Source organism: Cervus canadensis, chromosome 28 (assembly GCF_019320065.1).
Source record: "Cervus canadensis isolate Bull #8, Minnesota chromosome 28, ASM1932006v1, whole genome shotgun sequence".
NCBI classification, from domain to species: domain Eukaryota; kingdom Metazoa; phylum Chordata; class Mammalia; order Artiodactyla; family Cervidae; genus Cervus; species Cervus canadensis.
In genome coordinates, this window is record NC_057413.1 from 8,453,328 (window position 1) to 8,471,836 (window position 18,509).

Below are 18,509 nucleotides of genomic sequence, written 5' to 3' on the forward strand. Positions count from 1 at the left end.
TCACTCTTCACGACTACTGGAAAAACCATAGCATTGACTCGACGGACCTTTGTTGGCAAAGTAATGTCTCTGCTTTTTAATGTGCTTCTAGATTAACTTACACTGGCATCTGTTTTGTAGCCTTTTCAAAAAGAAGCTTGTTTTCTCCCTCATCACTGAAGCCCTATTACATTAGTCACTAACATAGAGATTTGAAGAGCCAGATTCTCATAGTGTGGGAAGGTATACTTGAAAACAGACAAATCTTCATTTAAAGCCTGGCTTTCTCTTTGCTGAGAATTGCATCTTCCTATTCATCCGTTTCTCAATTTCCCCACCTGTAAAGTGGAGATTGAATAATAACAGTAGCTTGTAAGATTAATGTGAGGATTATGTAAGGTATTATGTATTGAGTCCTTAGGTTAAGTGCCTGGCTGACTTTGTGTCTAAAAAGTGGTCAGTGTTATAATACTATCATCACCATCATCGTCATGGTCGTCATTCACATCAATACATACAGAAGCATCTCCTGATTAAAATCTCTTCCTGTTGCAAGGAACTCATATCCTGTTCAGAGTCTGCAGAGTTCATGTTAGTCATATAACTGCTTATACAATGACCTCTAAAGTTCAGAACCAGTAGACCTACCCTCTTTTCATCTTCAAAAGTACATCTTAGGGCCTAGGATTTAAGGGATATTCTCTTATTCCTCTTGGATTTCAACTACTGCTTCAAGAGCAGATTAACACAAACATGGCTTGGGCCATCTTTGGTCCCACGGGATCCATGAATTCCCCTCTCTCCTCCCGATGTTGTCATAGCGTCCTGGTGTGCCTTTGCCAAGGTGCCAGTAAACGGTGGCTGTTCAGAGTGCTGAAGACAGTGGCAAGCCTGGGAAAGCCCTTTAAGACCAGCTCCTGCCAGTGGGTGGGACTGCCCCCTGCCAGGCAGAAATCTCTGGAGCCAGAAAAGAGGAAGTTGACCAGTGCCTGCTGGCTCAGTGGTAAAGAATTCACCTCCCAAGCTAGAGAAATAGGTTCGAACTCTGGGTCGAAGGAAGTGGCAACCCACTCCAGTATTCTGGCCTGGGAAATTCCATGAACAAAGGAGCCTGGCGGGCTGCAGTCCATGGGGTCACACGGAGTTGGACACGGTTTAGCGACAGACTTTCACTTTTTGGTTTTTTCATTGGCCTGGGTACATGCAGCCTAATTGATTTTTTCTACCTGCTTCCAGACCTCAGGACTGTAAGGCGCACCCCTTATTGGTTCTTCCCCTGGGAAGAATACCCTTCCTGTAACAGGATTATTGATTAGCTGCTTTCTAAATATAAACACTTTTCTGTCCCTCCGGAGGCACAGTGGCTGAGCGGTGTGTGATGGTTGCATCTGGACTGGGGGTGAAGTTTGTGGGCATATGGCTGGCTTTTTCTTTGGGGAGTCCCAGGTAGAGAAGGCAGCCACCTGTGTTAAGTAGCCAAGGGGCTCCAGAGCTCCGTCCCCTCCTCACTGGAGCCTGCCTCACTCAGATTAACCAGCCTTTGGATTAAGACAGAGAAAGCCTTTGTTCAGTGAAGCTGTGTTCATCCCTAGTAGCTCAGCGGGTTAAGAATCTGCCTGCAATGCAGGAGACCCCAGTTCGATTCCTGGGTCAGGAAGATCCCCTGGAGAAGGAAATGGTCTACCCAGTCCAGTATTCATGGGCTTCCCTGGTGGCTCAGATGGTAAAGAATACACCCGCAATGCAGGAGACCTGGGTTCAATCCCAGGGTTGGGAGGATCCCTGGAAGAAGGGCATGGCAACCCACTCTGGTATTCTTGCCTGGAGAATCCCCATGGACAGAGGAGCCAGGAGGGCTACAGTCCATGGTGTCACAAAGAGTCAGACATGACTGAGTGACTAAGCACACAGCATATGCCTGAATCAGTGCCCATACCTTAATTCTAATATTGGATCCATCTTTGACTTGCTGGTGAGGGGTGAGGAAGGGGCAGGTGGTACATAGAGGGTGGAAGAATATGTAAGGACAGTGAAGGTCAAGGGAAGGCTAGAAAGAGAAGAGGTATGAATGCCACAGATCCTTGTCCTCAGCGATGTTAATACCAGCGTGTTTTCAGGAATCACATTTGTGTTTGCACTGAACCCTTTAGGAGCTCCATGGGCAATGTGGCAGTTCTGCTTTGCCTCCCAGCCCTTACAGGCTCCTGTGTGACCCCTAAACCAGGCGACCTTTTCTGAGCAACGGAGCCTCCATTCACCTTCATGGCCACCCCCTCTAATGCCCAGTCCTCCCATTCAGCACCTCCTGGAACTAGGCAGTGGGTCCTGATTTTTAGGATAAATATGCATCACTCTCTTGTTTTTTTAAACACACCTGGTAGTTAACACAGATCAGTCGTAGGTTGGACAGAAACGCTTCAGAGAGATCTGGCCTCTAAAGGAGACTGTGCTGTGACAGTTTTGGAGTGAAAAAGGGAAACCACAGCCCTCTTATGCCTGATGCTTCATAACCATTCTCCATGTCCCTGTGATAAGGTGTCTCTTGGAACTGAAATTGCATTTTTAAAAGGGGAGAGCAATAGTCGTTGAGCACTTCCTAAATGGCCAGGGACCTGTGTGACTTTGTTTTGCATCTGTAAGTAAAGGTCTTGCTGCCTGAGGCAGAAAGGTGGCAGTTTTGTGCCCTGGGCAGCTCAGTGTACCTGACTGACAGCTCTCCACCCCCATCCTGGGCTCCCTTTCCTAGACTGGCGAGATGTCATGAAAACAGAACCCCTTGCAATCTTTTGGAAGGGAAAGCAAATGTTCCCAGATCCTGCTACATAAGCATTCTCTTCTGGGGTTCGCTTTGGGTTGAGAAGCAAGAGTCCAACCTGGGAGCCTCTCAAGTTGTTCAGAAATCCCAAGAGCACTTGGCACGTGGAGAGATCTAGAGTGGAGGCCCCAGATGTCCTGGCCCTTCTGCCTCGTCCGTTGACTAGACATCAGACAACACAGATGCTGTGGCTCCCTTCTGTCCAGACTTCTCAGGGGGACTCTGAGTGACTAGCACATTCTAGGCCAGCAGGACACCAAAGCTGGTGCTTTCTTTGGATAAGCCTTTTGAAAGCTGAGCCACCATGCGAAAAAACCATCGTAGGGGAATGCCAGCTGAAGAGCCCTCTGCTGTGCCCCACCCCCTGCAGGCTCTAAGAGCCCATGGGGAGCAGCCTGCCACCCCAGGGGGCCAGGGGCAGGGCTGGGAGGGTGTTGGGGTGGGGAGTGTGCCTCCAGAGCACACACAGACACAGCTACTTGGGTTCTTGGTGATTAACAACTTATTGAGGTATTAATGCCTCTTTTGTTACCCTGAACGTTTTTTGACCAGACTGTATCGATATTCATTTACATAACAAATCACCAGCCGCAGGTATTAGCTTCTGCAAAAATCCCCTGGTCAATAATGTGGTAAAATCATGCATCCATCTGGTGCTTTGTCTCCTGCTTTGCTAAAGAGAATGAAAAGCCGCCTCCTCCCAGACAGGCCCCAATCCCAGTCATATCCTGAAAGGGAGCCCAGATCACCTGGTCTGTTAGGAGGGCATCTTTGATAGATGCGCGGGGAAGACCCCAGAGATCCAGGCCTCCCCTCCTCCCTCAGCTCTCTGAACGAGCTCAGCTGCCCAGCTTCCCGCCTTAGGGGATCAGCATTCTCAGTTCTGGCTGTTGACATTCGAGCTGATTTGTGTCTCAGTGAGCACTTTCTCCAGACAGCTGTCTCCTCTCTCAGCAGCAAGAGGAAGCCACCTTTGAGGGCAGCGGGCTTGGGCGAAGCAGCCTTTCCTTCATGTGTTTCAAAAGAAGGCTGTTTTCATAAACAGAGCTTTCCTCTCCTACTCAGCTCCATCCTGTTCGCTCCTGTCCCTGGGGTTGGTTGGACAGAGGCCACTGTATTCTGAGCTGTGTTCTGTTTTCTTGTTTTTCTTCCTCCTCAAACTGTGTTCAGAGTTGGTCTCTTTCTTCACTTTCAAGCCTTCCAAGGTCATTGTCTAGGGGCAAAACAGGTTGAGAGCTAGCCCCTTCCATCAGATGAACAGGGGGGGAAGAAGTCGTGTGATGATTAGAACATAAACAGTTAAAATAATTCATCTGTTCAAAAAATCTAGCCTTAAGGACTAAACATCTTGGATTTAATAATATACTTCATAAGGGTTCATTTAACGATGGAGTTATAATTAGGCCTTTATAATGTTTTGTCAGCTCTTTTCTACTCTAAATTTTTCAAAGGCACTTCTAATTTCTTATAATTATTTTAGCATGGTAATTTCAGAATAATTTTTATTCATTTCTGAAAGTTGTGATTGTGAAAGAGCTTTTGGGTCCTCGCAATGCATTTTTCTGGGTCGAGTAGGGATGATGATTTTCATACCTCTCAAGATGGTGTGAATGAGTGGGGTCAGATGCCCTCATTCATTTACTGACCGAACAGACCATTAGGAAGCACCAACTATGAGAGTGCACTCCATGGCAATCCTGAATAACTCGTATCTGGGGTTTTTGTGGGTTTTTTTTTTTTTTTTTTTTTTGGCTTCAGTATATACCCTCTCCCTTTAATCCTTAGCAGAAGATGATTTAAGTTGGCTGAACTCATAGAGGCCTCAACCTGGATGTTTTAGTTTTAAAAAAACCTTTTTTTTTGTTTATTTATCTTTGGCTGTGCTGGGTCTTAGTTGCTGTGCGGGCTTTTCTCTAGTTGAGGGGTGCGGGCTTCTCTTTGCAGTGTCTTCTCTTGTCTCAGAGCACAGGCTCTGGGCTTGTGGGCTTTCGTAATTCTGGTATGTGGGCTTAGTAGTTGCAGCTCCCAAGCTCTAGAGTGCAAGCTCAATAATTGTGGTGCATTGGCTTAGTTGCTCTGAGGCATGTGGGATCTTCCCGAACCAGGGGTTGAACCCTTGTCTCCTGCTTCACAGTTGGATTCTTTACTTCTGAGCCACCAGGAAAGCCCCTGGATGCTTTAAATTTTTTACCTTTGTGTCTTAGACTGTTTGGAGACTCAAAAGATGGGAACTCCTCCAGCCAAATGCAGATACTCAAATAGACATGAAATTTTGCATATAATTTCTAGTGGTTTGATTTCCCTCTCCCCAAGTCTATTGGGTCTAGGCAGTGTTTCATTTGGGCTGCAGCGTCTGTTTAGAGAAGTACTAGAAGATCATTCTGGGCCAGAACTCAGATGGAGATTCCTGAAGGGCAAAGCAAGAAACCAGAACTTTCTACTGTAAGTTACGGGGAGCCATTGGAAATTTCTGAGAGAAGTAATCTAGCAACAGTTTAACGTGTAAGTTTGAAGACAGGAGACTAGATAAGGAAGGTAGGTGCAACATCTGGACAAGTTGAGATTATCAGCTAAGGGAAGAAGTTTTTCAAAGGTGGTGGCCACAAAAGAGAAAGTGATCTTGTGGGAGTGAGATCACCAGACTGTCTTGAGTTGGTTTCCATCCTGGACTCAAACCCTCCTTGGTGTGGCTTCCCACAGTTGTCACTATGTGCCTCTTCCCAGCTGTTGAGCATTGTTGAGGGGGCATCCGGATGGTTCTAGTGATAAAGAACCCGTCTGCAGTGCAGGAGACATGAGACAAGGGTTCAATCTCTGGGTCAGGAAGGTCCCGTGGAGGAGGATATGGCAACCCACTCCAGTATTCTTGCCTGAAAAATCCCATGGACAAGAAGCCTGGTGGGCTGCAGTCCATGGGGTCGCAAAGAGTCGGACACGATAGAAGCGACTTAGCATGCTCAACTCAAGCAGCTGGTACCCTTTAAAGAGAATAATTAACAAAATCAGTATTGCTCCAGAGGCTGTTTACTTGCTCCATTTGGCTTCTATTTCCTCATTGCAGTTTTTTTTTTTTTTTAAGAACCAGTCTGCTCAACCTCTCTGTAACCCAGACTTACTTAAAGAAGTCTCCTCCATCTTTATCTTTGTCTCTTCAGTCTCCAATAATCCACTTTATCCATTGCTGCCAGATTCATCTTCCTGAGGCTCATATCTGATCCGTGCCATTTGTGATCAGAGACCTCGGTTCAGATGTTCGTCACTCAGAGTAAAGTCTTTGATGACTAATTTCTGTAAGTACTTTTGATCCCACCTCTTCTCCTCCCTAAGACCCCTGTGTCACAGACTTCCCAGTCTCATCCCTGCATCTTCAGTCTCTTGCTCTCCACTGGCTCTTGCTGCTCAGCCTAGTAATGTGATCCTGTCTTCCCACCCCTTCCTGACAAACTTCCTTCAGTAGTTCTCCGTGAGCTTAAGAAATAGAATCCAACTCCCTAAAGAAGAAAAAAAAAAATAGACTTCATTATTTGGCTTCAAAGCCCTTGTCCTTGAGCAACCATCCTTTCCTGCTTCTTTCCTTTCTGGTCAGAGTCCATTAAAACACGCAAAGTCTACATTATCTCCCTGGTCACGGGAAGCGAAAACCTCATTCTTGCTTTCTTGTCCTCCGCCATGTGGATCTAGAAAATTACCACGATGTGTTGACTCTCTGTCTGCCGAATCACATCTTTTCTCCGTGTCCCCTCTGTCACTACCCTCCAGATGTGTTTGGTAGCCTCCTTTGTTACTCTCCCCGATGCCTGTCTTTTCACACTCCAGTTCAAGATGCCGTGGCTGTTACTGTGATATTTCTCGGAAACAAATCTGATATTGTGTCCTGGTCTTATGTCTTCTCAATCAGACTAGTTAAAACTGAGTCCCTCCCGCACCTAGACACTCTTGATATCATTTACTTGTCATATTTACCTTTTCTTTTCTCCCTCAAGCATCTGTCTCCTAACCTACTGTACGGTTTACTTACTTTGACTGTGTGTTGCCTGCTCTCCACCCTACCCCCCAGCGGAAGCTCTGTCAGTTGGTATTTTTAATCTCCTGTTTACTGACATAGCCCGAGTGTCTGGTACACAGTGAGCAGTCCGAAAGTATTCGTTGAGTGTAATAATGTCAATTCCCATTTTCAGATTCTCATCCATCTCCCTCTGCAAATAGGGTCAAACCCAAACACCCAGTTTTCCGAAGGCCTGCAGAGTCTGGCTCCAGACCCATCCCCCGCCTCTCACCACTGACTCCCCATCTCACCCAGTGTAGCTGACCCCGCTGGTTCCCTGGGTTTCTTGTAGCTCCCAGGCATGCCGTATTCTTTCAGCCCTCTCTGTTCCTTTTGGGTCTCTTTCTCCTTCCAGGGATCCACTTCTCCTCTTCCCCATGTCAGGAGAACGGTTCCTTCTCTAAAATCCAGCCCCAAATGGCACACCCTGGGGTCTTCTCCAGCAGTGAAGAAGAGTCCGCCCCTCTGTCCTCTTTGCCTCCGTTGAATTTGGCAGTTTCCCCCTGACAGCGGAATTTTCCACACTGATGCCACTGTCCCCTCCTCTAGAGTCTGCCCAACCATGTCCAGTTCTTCGGTGTATCTGCTCCAGGAAAGATCAGTGTCTGATTCAGTATTAAGTGGTCACGTAAGACAGTGATGGAAGAGAGGGGCTCCCCATGCACTGAACCCTATAATCAAAGGGTTAACTGCTTTCACCATGCAGCATGTTCAGATCGTTGGCTGCTCACCACCGTCCCCCAAATTCATGCCCCCACAGTGTCCCCTGATTCCAGCAATGGAGGGGGCCATTCCACTGACGTGATCCATGGGGCCTCAGGAATGATCTGCCTCCTCCCCTCACCCACCCAGTCAGTCCTGGGTCCTGTTGACTTGGCTTCCCAGACGTCTCTAAAATTCACCTGCTTTCTTTCAGTCTTGACACAACCTTCACCAGCCTGCCATCATCGGTCACTGTCACGCTGCCTGGCACATGGTTGAGGTCCCATATATAGGTCTGTTTTTTTTTCATTTATTTAAATTGGAGGATAATTGCTTTACAGTGTTGTATTGGTTTCATCCATACATCAGCAGGAATCAGCCATAGGCATACATATGTCCCCTTTGAGCTCCCTGCATCATATAGCAAATTCCCACTGGGTATCTACTTCACCCATGGCAGTGTATATGTTTCAATGCTGTTCTGTCTCTTTCTGTTGAATAATTGAATCTCCTGAGTTCAAACCATGCTGGCTGACAGCAGGTAGAACGTCAGGCTGTGAGACCGAGCTTCAGAGATCAACCTGTGTTGCAAAGTCCAGGTTTTTCTGAAGGATGATGTTAGAGGCCCAGCAGAGTAGTTCTGTGTTGGCCTCAGCTCTAGATGTAACTGGACTTTCTGGAAAGGTAGATCTCTCCCGCCTGCCTTGATTTTGCCAATGAGGTTACTTTCTCTGATTATTCCTGTCATAAAAATTCAAGTCAGGGTCTCTTTACCTCCCTGAGATCTATAGCTGCTCAAGTACATTGGAAGAGAGTTTTGTCCCAAGTGATAAAAGGAGTCAGAGTGATTGCGGCCCTTAAGAAAGGGTCCCTGAGGTATTATGAGTTTGAAGGTCTTCATGTCCTCAAATGTCAAGTTGTTGGGATGAGTCTAGACGGTACCTAGTATCACTCTCAACTCTCAATTTCTAAGAATTTTTTATTAAAGCAAAGCACCAGGAACAAAAAGACTTAGAGGAATTAAAGCAATTATAAGATCTGCTGAAGTGTGGTTCTGAAAACAGTCAGTTGGATTTTTAAGGGGGAGCCACTCATTCAGTAGAGTCTAGTGCTTCTGCCCGTCTGGGTGAAGCATCATCCTAGGAAGGAGCGTCGTGGGTGGTGGAAATGTTGGCATTGGAATGGACAGTTGGTAAATGTTTTCTCCCTCTTTCCTCAGCAGACGGTGTTACAGTGATAGCATCTGCCAGGTCTTGCTTGAGAAAGTGCTGGACCAGTAGTTACACTGACTTACTTGACTCTTCTCACGCCCCATCCTCGCCTTGTTGGGAGTCTCTGTGTCAGGAGGGCTCTGTTCCTCCTCGTCCTTCTCAAGCCTAGGTTAAGGTTGGCCAAATCCGTTTTGGGTGCTCCAGATCCCCTAGGGTTTGGCTGACTGTCACCAGCCTTTAGAACACGTTGGTATGACTTCCATTCCAAAAGGCAAAAAGAGAAACGGAAGTTCGGTCATGTGGTTTCTGTTATCTGTAACCATGGAGAACGTTGGCCATCTGTGAGGCTCCCATTTTAACACTTTTCTTTCTCCTTTTTCCATCTCCTCCTCGGGAAAACAAGCTGAGGAAGTGGAGAGGCTGGCGGCCATGCGTTCTGACTCCCTCGTCCCAGGCACCCACACCCCACCCATCCGGAGGAGAAGTAAGTTTGCCAACCTAGGAAGGATCTTCAAGCCTTGGAAATGGAGGAAGAAGAAAAGTGAAAAGTTCAAACACACGTCTGCAGGTAAGATTATTTGTTTACCTTGATTTTTCGTTGGGTGTCTGTTGACTTCAACTCGGTACGTTTGTTAGTAGAATTTAATTACAATTGGCTGCCTGAACCAAAGGAAAGAAAAAAATCCAGCCTTGGAATTGCTCTCGTGTGGAATAATTCTTCAGTGTGATTGAAAATGGCTTTTAGAGCCTATGTGTTTTCACGAGTCTCTGGTATTTTGTTGTTGCTTTTCAGTTTATACAACCACCACTTTGATTTGATCTATAAATACCTGAACTTACAGCTCCACCTTGCCCATAGTTAAATGCTTTCATTCCAGCATTGACAATCCATTTCTTATTTTTCGTCCTTATTTTCCCTTCTCCGGTAAAAAATCAACACAGAGCAGAAAGTAAGTTGTGTATGGTCGTTGGCAGATAGGAATAGGTTTTTTCATGGAGGAAGAATCTTGAATAAGTGAAACATCATTGTAAAATGACAAAGATAACTCTCTAGTTCATAGCCTAGTCAACAGCAAAGGAATCTGGGTAAAGTCAGCAGGGCTGGGGTCTGACGAGCACAGACTCTGGAGTCAGATGACCTAGCTTCAAGTACAGCTCTGAAACTTGTTAGTTGCATGACCTTGGTTGATTGAACCTTGTACCCCAGTTTTCTCATTTGTGAGATGGGGTGAGAATGGTACCTTACATGACAAAGTATTAAGTAGGATGTTCATGGTGGCACTTCATGTGAATTTTTTTTTAATAAGAGTCTTACAGAGAGAAGTGTGTAGGGAAAGAAATGCTAAGAGTTCTGATTTCACTGTGTTGGGTTTGAGATGAGATGATGAAGGAGCCATGCAGATTCATTCTCTTTGTTTCATTCTGATTTTGATACCTAAGGACACAGGTTATCCAGGGCTACTCTGGGGCTTTTAGTTGCTTCTAACCCCGTGTCCTGTTCTCCCTCCTCCTCAGAATCATCACCTTCTCTCTTTCCTGGTCCTCTACCCCCTGCGGCTCACTCCCAAAGTGTGAAATAGGCAATCTGCTTCTCGTACCTTCTCTACAGAGCTGAGAGTTTTCATGCTGGTTGCTTTGAGGAATGAAAGAGAAAAACAGAGATAGGAAGGTTGCCAAGTCTCGAAATCTGTACCAGTTTTCATGTAGCCATCCCCAGTTGGTGCTTTCTGAGATGGGAGCCTCAATGTCCTGTCACCATCATTTGTTCATTCCTTCCTGAGATTAGGATGAACCTGTGAATTTCATGAATCTCTAAATTGTCACCCCGCTGACAGTCTCTTCACCTGAATGCATTCTCCCTGGCTTTTGATCATTATATGGGCTTGTTAAGGTGTCATAAAGCGTGTAGGTCATTTACATACTTCTGAACACTCGTGAGAGTTTTTCATGCAAGCAAAACTCTAAAGGGATGACTCTTCTATATCCCCCCAGAGTGAAACAGAAAAGGGCACTTACAGCCTTGCCTTGGAGAAGAGAAATCTAAATGAAATATATTCTCAGGCAAAGTGAGGGGTCAGAGGTGAACAGGAAGAAACAGGGAATGTTCTGGAAACACTGGAAAAAAATAATAAAGATTCCACAAGTTCCTTTGTGGTCCTCCTGACTGTGCTATGAAAATAGCTTATAATGAAACAATCCCATGTAATACATTTAAATAATTGCCATGTATCAGCATGAACTCCTGAACGGTGCTGTAGTGGACGCATTTCCTCTGGACATTCATGAGCTTGCCTTGGTCCATTTGGCAAGACCGTAGGGCGAAGCTCCGATGTTTCTTGTGCAAAAAGGCACCTGAACCTTTGTGCTGACTACTTTAAGGTGTCAGAGAACTCGTCCTTTGATGGATGCAGATCCAGTGGCATCAGACTACTCATGAACCATTAAAGTCTGAAAATTTTTTCATTTAAAACTTTAGAGAGGAAGAATTAAGACCTGAGATAGGCAAAGTTGCAACTTTAATCTTTCTTAGTGTTAACTGTTCTTAGCAAGTTATTACGACTTCAGTGGCCAAACTGGTTAATTTGGCAAATGAATGTAATATTTCCATGTGTTTTATTTATTTTTTAAAAATATATTTATTTTATTTTATTATTTGGCTGTGCCAAGGTTTGGTCATGGCACATGGGACCTTCTGTCTTCATTGCAGTCTGTGGGATCTTAGTTGTGGCATGTGAGAGCTAGTTTCCTGACCAGGGATCGACCCCTGCCCCCCTGAATTGGGAGTGTGGAGTCTTAGCCACTGAATGAAGTCCCTGTGTGGCTTTCTTTAAAGGACAATCAGCTCCTGAATTAGAGAAAATAGGAGATAGGCTATGGGCTCTATAAACCATGATAAATGGATGGGTTATATGCTGTAACAAGCTAATCTGGTTTTTTAGTTTAAGTCAGTGGTGTGGACTCTAGTATGTTTTGTTCTTAACTGGATTCAGAAATAATATTCCTGGCTTTTGTAAATAAAGAGAGACTTCCTGTGCTAGTTCTTAGCTTCACAGAGAAAAAAAATTGACAACTGAAAGATGTTTAACATGATAAATTGTGTGTACGATCAAATAGTACTTTGAAGTACAAACTTTGCGTGGCTAAGCGTCAAGTATTAAATATACAAGAGGATTGACTGATTGTGGGAATGTTCATTGGTTGACCAGTTTTAACTGTTATGCATTTATTTGTCGTGTGTATGTGTGTGTATATATGTGTATGTAACGTATTTTCATATGTACAATTTCCACAATTTTAAATATATAGAATAAGCCCAGATATTACATTTATATGATGTATTTGCATTTAAACTTGTGTGCTTTCTTGATTACACAAAAGGACATTAATACAATGCATACTTGGCCTGTTATTATTGCCACGGTGAGTTACAGTTCTAATTTGCCAGAATTAGCTATACAGTAGTTTCACTGTAATTCAAGTTACAGAATGCATGTGTCTGTGTATACAGCATTTTCAAAGGTGCATCCAGAAATCTTGCTTTGTAAGTTGTGTTAGCAATAAGAGAACCACAATGGAAAATGATGATCTCAACATTTTCCTCAGTTTTGGCATCAACAGTTACATGAGTTTATCAGAGACTGCTTTCCACGTTCCATGCTGCTCAGACATCTTTGTATTCCAAGCTGAAGGCTGGTGTCCTTAAAAGGTCTTTGGTGCTGAACTTTGGATGGTGGTGAAAGGCCAACAGGACAAGGAGCTTCTCTCAGAAGCATCTGGCGTTACACGATGGGAGGAGTACAACAGGAACGGATAGAACACCAAATAACGGGTCCTCATGGAGATGACCTTGACATGCCTTTCGGCCTGCCCTCAGAGGCCCTGCCCAGGTCCTGTGAAGCGCTGAGCCCGCCACGTCCAGCTTCTGTGGAATCAGCAGCAGGTGTCTGCCACACCCCACACCTGCCCCAGGAGCAGAGACAGATGACAGCATCCCATCTGAAATTGAGAGGGCCTCCCCCAAATAGTCAACCACGGCCATCTTCTCCAGATCCCTTGGAAATGAGGACTATATTTATAGAAAAGCAGAACTGGCAGGAATAAACTGTGAAGATGCCATCGAATTACGCTTTTGTTTCCTCTTGACAGAAAATCATAAGCTGCAGGAGTTGGCCCTGGAAATCTACCATGTGCCAAATTTCTCTTTGTGCTTCTAAAGCTTTCCTGCATCCCTAGGGCTTGAACAACAATAAAAAAAAAGTAATAATAAAAAACCTTTTCCCGAGTGCCGTCCACATACTGAAACTGGCCGTGGAGTGTGACCATGAGCGGAAACCAGACTTGTGGGTTTGGCATGCATGGTGTTGCTGGAAGAGGGAGACATCAAATGACAAGAGGAAAGGTGAAGATCACACCTGTGACAGGACAGGGAAGGGAAGGTGCTCAAAAGAATGGTGGAGGGGGAAGTTTGAGGGAGCAAGGAGACTTTCCTGAGAAAGAGAAATTTGAGCTGGGGTCCGAGGGAGTAGGAATTTAGAAAATTAGCATTCCGGGTAGCATAAATGACATGTGCAAAGGTCCTGCGGTGACAAAGCAGGAGTGAGCAAGCTAGGAAAGCAGTGACTAGAGAATGGAAGGCAAGGCATATGGGATGGACTGAGGCTGGAATGGTTATCAGGGACTGGAGCCTCGCTGGTCTTGTATCCTGTAGAACAAATTAGACAAGGGTGGGTGTGGCTGCAGGAAGACCAGTTAGGAGGTCGCTGTGCCGGTGATAGTGGCTTGGACTAATATTTGTTGATAGAAATGGGTGGATTTAGGAGCTGTCATAAGAAACCAGTGTCAGGAATTAGCAACAGATCAGTTGGTGGAAGAAGAGAGAAGTGTCACATTTGACACTCTAATGTTGATCTAGGGTATATGGTGTGGCCTTAAAAATGAGTCCTTTGGGAGAGTGACAGGTTTGGAGGAGCGGAGGCGGGCAGGGAAGTGCAGGAGAAATGGTTCTAATTTTAGGTCTCTGTTCGAGTCGGCTTTGTGATACCCAATATTGTCATTGAATATATGGAAGGCAGAGGAGAGGTCTGCTCTGGATTTGTAACTTTGGGATTGTGTGTTGATTAGAGCAATGACCGTGCGTGAGCTTGGTGAGGGAGTGAGTAGGGAAAAGAAAGAAAACTGGGCCGAAGGCTGTCTTGTAGACACAGGAAGAATATCATCGCTACGACTGGACAGAACGGCCTGAACCTATGAAGGAGGAAGAAAGATGTAGGAGGAAAACCAGAAGGCTGTGGAGACAGGAGCCAGGAGACGAGGAACGTTTCAAGGCGTGGGGAATGATGACCTGTATTCATTGCCATGAAGAAGTCAAGTGAAAGAAGTACAGAAAAAATGCCCATCGACGTCAGTGATTCTGGTCGTCTCGAGTTCAGATGAACTTAGCAAGAGGTGGGTTCTTTGGGAGTAGGTGCCAAATGAGTGTGGAGTGAGAATTTAGCAGGAAATGGGGAAGAATAAATTCTCAAAATGTCTGGCTGTCAAGTGGAGAAGAGAGACAAGATCAGAATGGATGGTGGCGGACACGCATGTGTCTTCAGGGGCTTGTGTGTGTGCATTTTGCTTGGGAGGGACTGTGTGTGCGCCTTCTAATTTGTTGCTGGCGTTTTATGATGAAAAGGACAGAAGCAGGAGGAGCCAATGTGAGGAATCCAGTAGAAGGAGTTAGAAAATATGAGACCAGGAGGGTGAGAGGGCTGAGATGACATGGGTAGTTGGGATATAGAGCCCCGATGAGAGAGTTAGCATCCGCAAAGGGCTAAACAGCCGCCTCCGGTGAAGCGAGGGAATCGAGGGCCTGGTTTCCTGGTCAGGTAGGAAGTTGGAAGTGACCCTGAGTCTTCCTAGGTGATAAGATCATCTCCTACCAGGGAGGAGACGAGGAAGACGTGCAGAGTTAGGCCCACTTCAGGTCGACGGTGATGAGTCTGCATGGCTGGCTGAACACAGCTTTGGATAAAGCAGATAGCTGGGTCTGTCCATGGCTGGAGTTTTGCCAGATGGATAAAAGGGCAAGATAGACAAAGGGGATTATTTATGTCAGTTTCCTGCAGCTGCTGTAATAAATCACTGCAAATTTGGAGGCTGAGAAGAGCAAAAAGTTCTTCTCTCATAATTCTGGAGTCCAGAAGTCCAAAATCAAGGTGTTGGCAGGGTTGGTTCTTCCTGAAAGCTTTGAGGGAGAATTGCCCCACGCCTCTCATAGCTTCTGGTGGCTACTGGGCAGCCCTAAGTGTTTCCTGGCTTGTAGCTGCCCAACTTGAATCTCAGTCTTCACATGGTCCTCATCCCACCTGGTCTCTCTATCTCAAATCTCAGTGTCCTTTCTCTTAGGAGGACACCAGACATTGCATGAAGAATCCATTCCATATCCAGGATTGTTGTTGTTCACTCGCTCCGTCGTGTCCAACTCTTTGCGACCCTGTGGACTGCAGCACACCAGGCTTCCCTGTCCATCACCAACTCCCAGAGCTTGCTCAAACTAATGTCCATTGAGTCGGTGATGCTATCCAACCATTTCATCCTCTGTCATTCTCTTTTTCCTCCTGCCCTCGATCTTTCCCAGCATCAGGGTCTTTTCCAATGAATCAGCTCTTCACATCAGCTGGCCAAATTGTTGGATCTTCAGCATCAGTCCTTCCAATGAGTATTCGGGGTTGGTTTCCTTTAGTATTGATTGGTTTGATCTCCTTGCAGTCCAAGGGACTGTCAAGGGTCTTCTCCAACATCACAGTTCAAAAGCATTGACTCTAGCCACAAAGTTAAAAGATGCTTGTTGCTTGGAAGAAAAGCTATAACAAACCTAGACAGCATATTAAAAAGCAGAAACATCACTTTGCCAACAAAGGTTCACATAGTCAAAGCTGTGGTTTTTCCTGTAGTCACGTACGGATGTGCGAGTTTGACCATAAAAAGGCTGAGCGCCGAAGAACTAATGCTTTCGACTGTCCAAGACAGATGACCGCATCCAGAGATCTTTAACTTATTACATGTGCAAAGACCATATTTCCCAGTAAGGTTCCATTGATGAAGGTTAGGTCTTGAACATCTTTTGAGGGGATACAGTTCACCCCATTGTGCTCCTGGAATTTACATTGGATAGGAAAGGAGAGGTCCAGTGGGTTGAGAGGAATTTAAAAAAAAAAAAAATCAATCTTGAAAACACTGATGAGTGAAGAAAGCAAGTAATAGAAGGATGTACAGAGTAAGATACATTATAGTCTTTACTGGCAATATATATGCCCTGAAAACTGAATGGGAATGGGAAGGATTCCTGATAACTTCAACAGTAACTGTAACATTTTATTTCTTTTAAAAAACACAAGGCAAAAAGGTCCACTATTAATGTGTATCCTGGGTGGTGGGTTCATGAATGTTATTCTCTACACTTTTCTGTATATTTGAAATTTGTGTAATTTAAACAAAAATAATTCTAATAAAAAAGAGACTTTAAGTTCCAAAGAAGTCAAAGAATTTTTAGATGGTCAGTGGGATCAGTTGCCAGAAGGAAGCCGGAAGGACAGGAGCTCGTGGGTTCAGAACCGCGTTGTTGAGCTTGTGATTTTCAAAGTGGTGCAGTTATGGAGACAAAATGAAGACTGAAACTTTGAAAGTGGGTGGCTGAGGTGGAGGAATATGTAAGGAAGTTATTTAGAATGTGAGAAATGATCCCATCTGCTAATAAACAAACACCTAGTATCTCTCTTATCGCAAAATCTTGTGCCGATTTAATTTCCTATTTTCAATCAAGTAATGAAAGAAACTGTCCTTTGATTCTAGTGTTCAACTAATCGCTCATTGATATGTTCTTGGAACGATTCTGTTTCTTTTTCTCCAGTTGAGATGATTCAGTCCATAATAATTTCAGGCTAATAAAGTACTGCAATTTAATTCATAGAAAATCAAAGGTTGCTTTTTACACGTCATGGACTGTAGCCCGCCAGGCTCCTCTGTCCATGGGATTCTCCAGGCAAGAATACTGGAGTGGGTGGCCATTTCCTTCTTTAGGTGATCTTCCCAACCCAGGGATTGAACCCACGTCTCTTAGGTTTCTTGGCAGACGGGTTTTTTTCACTACTAGCGCCACCGTACTTACTCCAGCCCCACCCAACTGCCAGCAGTGATGAAGGGCCAGGCCTGAAATGTGTTGGGAGCTCCGTTCAGGTTAATAACAGGGTCCAAGAACCGTCTGCATGATTTGCCCAGGGTTTTTCTGTACAGCATGACATGAATACACCTGTGGGTAGGGGACGCTTAGGGACTCACCTGAGCATGGAGCTCCAGCCTTCTCATTAGGTCCTCGGACTGATTGCCCTTCAGCTGTAGGTTTTGCTTTTCTTAAACCACCCCTCCCCAGAGCAGGAGCCGACCCTGAAGCCTGGCTTGTACCTACTTAGGCTACTTTATAGCTGCCCCCTTCCCTCAGGACTAGACTCTGCTTCCTTTATTTCTTCCTGGATGACTCAATGGACATGATTTTCGGTAAACTCTGGGACTTGGTGATGGGCAGGGAGGCCTGGCGTGCTGCAGTCCATGGGCTCGCAAAGAGCCGGACATGACTGAGCAACTGAACTGAACTGATTCATGCAGTTCATATCTTTAGCAACCACTAGCTTCAAGGAATCCCTTCCTGGGTAGCCCCTGTCTCTAGAATTGTTCCTCTTCAAATCAAACTGCTTAGACAGTGAAGACAGTCTAAACTGGATTCTGCCTTTGGACCTGGTGTGTTGGCTTCCTGGCTCTGCAGGGAGAGTCTGTCACTGATATCCAGGACAGTTGGCCCCCCTGCTAGCCCCACGTTGCTGATTCCTCTCTATTAGGGATCCCTAGCATGCTGTGTGATTAAGGGAAAGTGTTAGTTGCTCAGTCATGTCCGACTCTTCTGCAACCCTGTAGACTGTCCATGGGCTCCCCTGTCCGTGGGCTTCTCTAGGCAAGAATACTGCATTGGGTCACCATTCCCTTCTCCAGAGGAGCTTCCCAACCCAGGGATCGAACCCCAGTCTCCTGAGTTGCAGGCAGATTCTTTACCATCTCAGCGTCCAGGGAAGACCTAGGTCACCTGCAATTCCTGGAAGAGAGAACGAAACCCTAAACTTTTCTTCCAGGCTTATCATGACATCCTTTTCTGGTGTAGAACTGCAAATCCCTTTCGTAAGTGGAATCATTGCCTCAGATCCAGCACAAGACTGGCTGTGCTAACTAGGAAGACCCTCTGGATCATCACTGGCACTCTTGAGTTGGAAGTTTCTTTTCATTCAGGCCAAGAGCTGAAACCAATAGATTGAAAACATCAGTGATAGACATGTGTGAATAGACATGTGTGTGCTTGGAAGAGAGCTGGTTTAGGACTCTGTGCCCTAAATTTAATGTTCTCTTGGAGCCGCGCTTTCCCAGCTGACAAGGTGATAGACTTCTGTAAACCATAGCAAGTTCAGAATGATACCAGCTTGGCATGTTGCACCTACGTATATGTACCAAGCACTGCCACTGTCCCTAAAAAAGGCAACAGTGAGGACAGACATGTCCCCCGTCTCCCAAAGGTTATGGTCTTAAGGGAAAACCAAGTGATGAAGCCAATAGTTACAACAAAGCATTGGGTTGGCCGAAAACTCTGTTCAGGTTTTTCCATAAAATGCTATGGGAGAATCCAAATGAACTTTTTGGCCAGCCCAGTAAAAGTGATGGGAGGCACACGAGGGTT

The 18,509-nt window shown here is 45.5% G+C and overlaps 1 protein-coding gene across 12 annotated transcripts in view; it reads left to right on the forward strand.

The window, feature by feature from the left end:
* The window catches only part of PHACTR1 (phosphatase and actin regulator 1), a 490,759-nt gene that overhangs the window by 293,117 nt on the left and 179,133 nt on the right, over positions 1-18,509 (forward strand). For all 12 annotated transcript variants that reach the window (XM_043450090.1, XM_043450084.1, XM_043450085.1 and 9 more), the window contains one exon: positions 9,156-9,320. In XM_043450090.1, coding sequence (XP_043306025.1) covers positions 9,156-9,320 — 165 coding nt within the window. The remainder of the gene's footprint in view (positions 1-9,155; positions 9,321-18,509) is intronic.